The 5,873-nt window shown below is 37.8% G+C and overlaps 1 protein-coding gene across 1 annotated transcript; it reads right to left on the bottom strand.

Moving 5' to 3' along the window:
- LOC139144372 (uncharacterized) lies at positions 1-4,875 on the bottom strand. Its single transcript, XM_070715074.1, has 4 exons — positions 4,609-4,875; positions 4,119-4,190; positions 3,323-3,498; positions 1-259 (listed from the first exon to the last, which is right to left on the bottom strand). The coding sequence occupies exons 1-4, from the start codon at positions 4,873-4,875 to the stop codon at positions 1-3; spliced, it is 774 nt and encodes a 257-aa protein (XP_070571175.1).
- Positions 4,876-5,873: the final 998 nt, after the last annotated feature.

Raw genomic sequence — 5,873 nt, 5'->3', positions numbered from 1 at the left:
CTAGTTTGTTGTATCAAATCGTGCCGCAAGCCAAATTCGGAGTTCGTCTGTCATCAGGATACCTTGTGCTGCCTGTTCCTCAATAGTAGTACCAAGGAACGATAGTTTCCCGTCTTCAATCACGGCAACTCTAACTGGCATGGCGGCAAATGCGTGACAAAAGGAATTCTCCATATTATCCAAGAGTATGCCCACCTTGGTGTCGTCTTTAATGTCGCTCGTGAAGGTATCATATTTACTGCCAAGTTCAATTAACATCCTGGGTAAAAATCAAACAATCGTCAAAAACACACTGAACTTTACAAGGAATGGTGATCTCCATTTCAATATCAATGAGAGATGGGATGCATACATACATACATTATTCATACATAAATGCATACAAACATACATACATACATACATACATACATACATACATACATACATACATACATACAGACATACAGACATCCATACATTTCCTCATGGAAAATTACAGTGATCGATGATAAATTAAAAGCAGAGCACTATAAATAATATCACAAATTACTTCAAATACAAAGCAGTTGTATCTGTTACTTAACGTTGCAACATGGATCAAAATTGTCATTTTTTTCGTAAAACTATAGTAAATAGACCATACTACATTGAAGTACTCTTCCAAGCTAAGCCGCTAACCAATCCCGACACACAAACACGTTCATTTTGATACGTTGCGACCGCCTAGACAAGCTTTTTTGTAAACAAACTTTTAAAACAAAAACATTGGCGTCTCCACAGAGTGCACGTTTGAAGGGTGATGTCGACACAGTGACAGAACTTGACATATTGCTTTTGCCCAACTTTGGTAGCGTCTCAATGTTTCAGAAATATACGTATATCAACATGATAAAGTACAGCTCTAAAATGATCGTGTGATTGATTTTCTTGCCCATACATCAGCGTTGTGCTGTATGCACCCACTGCATGCACTGTGTACGTTCGAGCGTCCAGATCACGTACACGGTTCAGTTTGTGTTCACCGCGTGTCTGACAGCATTTCCGCAATCCTCTCCCCGTTGCTTGTTGTTACATTTTTCATATTAAAAGGCGACGTATCTGCAAGCTATATTTATTTGACAGCTTTGCCCACTTCAGTATCATCCACCACTGCAGAAATCGGCAACTGTCTTGCCCCTCAGTCTGGTCTTGCATGGCATTGTCAACGCGTCGACGCGTCTCAAATGAGACCATGACCATTGATGATGGAGACTGCAGTTTTTCTTTGTTTCCGAAAAATACCTATTTGACCTGAAGGATTCCAGATTATTAATGAATGCTAACGGATCTAAGTGATTTGTTACCTCTATTGAATAATCAATTATTTCCTTGCGGAGGGACTATGACCCGGTTCACATTACAAATCATGGCTCGGTGGAGGAAAGCACAATAAACAGTGGCAACATTTCTGTTTTCTCGCGAGAAACAGTAGACACAATCTGCCTTTTCGACGTGGTGCAGTAGTCGCTTGTTACTCTTTTTTCTGGTTCCATCTTTCGATCTGACCGAACAATGTTTATTTTGCCGACATTTTTTGGCTGATTTCCTCCATTACTAGGCCGAATCGGTCAGCAGAGACACGGGGCGCGGGCAGAGACCTTCCTGACCGCTTGCCCGTGGGAAGGCTAGGCATGTCGACACGATGTTGCAATTTCGCAAACCGTTACCATTCACCAAATACGCATGCGAAAATATTCAAATAGTATAAATGACGTTTCAACTTCTGTGCTTTACTCTCGCAAACGGTACGTACAAAAACAGTAATTTATTCGGTAATTAAATCAATTTACTCAAATTAGAGTCATCTCCGTGTTCATGTTAATGGTTGAATCTGCAAATGAAAATGCTACGGATTTTTCTGTAAGTTAAATCTTCGAAATATGAAGGTCAAGTCTGATCCATATTTCAACTTAAAGTTTCATGCATCTTGTAATCATTAGACTACTTTTACTCTTGGGATTGATGTCTTTGATAGGGCTTGGACGTACCACTGTAATTTAGTTGTAGGTTTTGTTGACATTTTATGAATAATATTTATTTTCTGCCGATACTTTGAGACCAACTTAGATAGTTTGTTTAATATCGTAGATTTGTCAGTATTGACGAAGTGTAGCTTTTCTAATAGACAAAGATTACATCGCTTGCTTATGTTTGAGTAACTCGGTGCTTTGTCAATAATTGACCACAACTCCCGTTGATACTTTAGCCTTCTAAACAACACCTTTGGCTTGATAGTTATCTTTTAACAGGCATGTAGACTTATCCCGAAGAAGCAATAACAGGAAACGTAACATCACGTGGTTCAGCCCCCTTTTAGTAAATCGTCGGCAAAAGATTTCTTCAACATGTCGGTAAACATTTTCAAAGGGAACTTCAACAGAAACACCATTAAAGTGATTTACAGCTGCAAGAAGAATATGGCCAGCAAAATCAATTCGCATAATAAGAGGGTTATCACCAGAAGCCAGTGTAAAGATCGACCAGCTGTTTGTAATTACCGGAATAAGTCTACGTGTCCATTAAAAGGTGACTGTCAAGCCAAAGGTGTTGTTTACAAGGTTGAAGTATCACCAGGAGACAATAAGGGGGCGGTCTACATCGGCCTCACTGATAACACCTTTAAGTCACGCAATCATTCCCTGACAAAAAATATGAGAAAAGTACACAACTATTAAAGTTTATTCGGTTTCTTAAGAAAAATGACCCGGTCTTTCACTTGTCATGTTCAATTATTGACAAAGCATCGAGTTACTCATAAGCAAGCGATGTAATCTTTGTATACCTAAAAAGCTGAACATTATCAATGCTCACAAATCTACGTTAAAGAGACGATCTGAGTTGGTCGCAAAGTATCGTCATCAAGACAAATGTTCTTTATCGAATTTCAACACCACCTAGAACTATAGCACAATGGTATGTCCAAACCTTATAAAAGACATACATCCTGAGGGTAAAAGTAGTGTGATAATTGCTAGTTGCTACATGCTTGAAACTTAAGTAACAAATATGATTACTTGGTTACTTTGTACTTGAAGTAATTTTTGTTATTATACATACATACATACATACATACATACATACATACATACATACATACATACATACATACATACATACATACATGCATGCATGCATATATATATATATATATATATATACATATATATATATATATATATATATATATATATATATATATATATATATATATATATATATATATATATATATATATATATATATATATATATATATATAATAACAAAATCAATACCATACACGTCAGTACCACAGAACGTACTTTGCCGCATTGATCCTGTCCTCTATAACCTCGTGTTGCTTTATAAATGAGTTGTGTGAACTTAACTCCTGATTGTTGCGTATTGGGTGGGCTTCCCTCAGATACACCATATAGATGTCGACTTTGTCTTTGAAGTCTTCATGTAGTTTCTTCAGAAAGCCAGCATGAACAGCGGCCTGCAATGAAACCAGGAACCAGTTTCGAGTTTGTTATCAATGGGCTGTCTGAGTTAAGAAGGCTATTTTTCGGAAATACCCTTACGGTGCGAGCAGTTTGAATAATATTGAAGGTTATCAACATACCATACTGACAAACGTTTTCAAGCAAATCCTTAACGAAAGTGACGAAATAGCAAAGATTTTAGTGTTTTCTCAATTCTCTTTACCAACAAATGTATGTTTAAATGCCAACTAATTGTGAGACTCAATCACTGCGTACACATAGTTACAGTTTCACTCACAATTTAAATGCTGCTCGTCTTTTGCCTACAGTACCTTTCCTGAAACATACAATAACTTGGTTTGGAAAGTGGTTACAAACTTAAAGGTCTTTCCTGCCTAGGGAGATACCCCTATAGATTGATTGGTTTTTAATTTTTCTATTTGTGTATTTAATTCGTAAATTTTAGTTGCTACGAGAAGTATATGAGAATTTAAGCATTTATCTTTCTTACTCGCAATGGTGGTCAGGATGCAGAAGAAGCTATAAAAGCCAGTGGTCTTTCCTTAGAAGTACTGAGACTAAGTAGTGAAATAGTTTGACTGGTTTCTAGATCGACCAGGGAAATGTCTGGTACTTGAGCTCCAATGTCGATGGGTTTAATGTCACTGCTTTCAATAGTGACAGTTTCGATGAGCGATCGTCTAATCTGTTGACCAGAAATAAAAATACGTAATGTCGTATTACTAATAAGTATAATATTGTAAACCAACGACAAAATGCCATTTTATATCATTAGATCGAATTTTCCGTATCACATTTAATGAAAAGAAGAAATGTCCCGTAAGATTATCGTTAACAACAAGGAGTGGTAAAATGTAGTGAAGTTTTCCATTAGTAAAATCAAATGAAGAACAGTATTCGTCGTAGTCTGTGACACTGTGAATTTCCCTTGTTTGTAATATCTGTATCATAATTGAAAGACGCAGCCGACATTTTCTGGATATTCATTAAAGACTAAGACAATGTGTATAAGAAACTGACATCAACATTCAGATTGTGAACTATACGTTAACCCTGGACATGCCGGAGGCTACAACAAACCATACAAAGTAACTTCCACCAACCTCTTCGTCATGTCGATAGCGTCTCAGGATCTCCCTGTAAATCGTGCTGAAACTACGATCCTTGTATATAATACCAAACTCGTCAAACATATCTCGAAAAAATCTTTCGTGCACAAGTCGAGCTTTGACCATGATTGACGCTGGCTCTCTCATGGTCATGTCGACTGACTCAGTGTATGCCTTTTTGAAATCTTCACTTGCCATCACTTCAGATATTCTACACGCTATCTTCAAAGTAAGATCTCTGTCTTCAAGAAAGTCGCCCATTGTGACAGAGAAGGTGTCCCAAACACAAGTACTTCTAAGAAAGGATTGGTTACGTATGGTGATGTAGCACTTTTATTGTCTGTACTTTTATTGTCGGTTGTTCCCAGTGACCTATCTAAGGTTATCTATCAGATCCCCATCAAAGAGGTGCACGGTACGATTACTGATAAAACCTGTGGATATCCCATCGCCCAAATGAGATAAAATTGATTTTAATTTTGTTCAACAGAACTAGGTCATGTGACAATTCCTGAAACGAGACAAAAATTTCCCTTGGGCCCTGGGGATCTAAAAATAGAAAATGGCAAATAACTTCACAGAGGTGTGGAAAATAAAAATTAAATTATATCATGCTACCATGCGCCATTCTGATTGGACGAGAGCTCATTCCACAGATGATAAAATACTGTTTTAGCAGTGCTTTAACTGACCCCTAAACCAGCATTTTAAAAAATTGCCCAGTCGGTGCATTTGAACGTACCTATCTAAACTTAATCCGAAGCAGTCTGCTTTGTTCCGAAAGACCGAAGTCCAAATTGCGACACAAAGATAAATGTGGGTCTGTAACTCACCTATCGGTGAAAATAAGTTTGGGTCGATGGTGAAAGATGAGTCTGAAGCAGCACATTGGGTGTGATGTGCACAAATAATATCATTAGGGCAACAGCGCACTGTGCACTTTGCTTGACTCAGCGTGAGTCGAGACGCGACATACCGCTCTTTAAAATGAAGCTAGTATTCGTTCATACACAAATAAATTGCCACTTCCTCACAGTTACGGTATGTCAGATATTATATCCCAAATTTTAACGATGTAGCCCAAGAAGTTCAAAATAACAATTGGATGACTCCTGGTGACTGCGACGAAAGTTGACATCAGATGCAACGGGCCGTCAGCGTTCAGCTCTCGCTGAATTGGGCAACACACTATGCACAAATGTTCGCAGTCATCCTTCGTCTGGATATAGTATAAAAATGCATGTTTTCTGGTTCAATTG

The sequence above is a fragment of the Ptychodera flava genome, chromosome 11 (genome assembly GCF_041260155.1).
Source record: "Ptychodera flava strain L36383 chromosome 11, AS_Pfla_20210202, whole genome shotgun sequence".
NCBI classification, from domain to species: Eukaryota; Metazoa; Hemichordata; class Enteropneusta; family Ptychoderidae; genus Ptychodera; species Ptychodera flava.
Note: the sequence above shows the minus strand (reverse complement) of the source record. Positions and strands in the feature narration are given on the sequence as shown.

Bases quoted from the DNA above. Each gene is read 5' to 3' on its own strand.
- LOC139144372 (XM_070715074.1), bottom strand. From the start codon at position 4,875: ATGGGCGACTTTCTTGAAGACAGAGATCTTACTTTGAAGATAGCGTGT. The intron at 4,191-4,608 runs GTTGGTGGAAGT...TCTGGTCAACAG, and splicing joins GCTATCGACATGACGAAGAG to ATTAGACGATCGCTCATCGA. The intron at 3,499-4,118 runs GTACCAGACATT...GTTTCATTGCAG, and splicing joins CCATCGACATTGGAGCTCAA to GCCGCTGTTCATGCTGGCTT.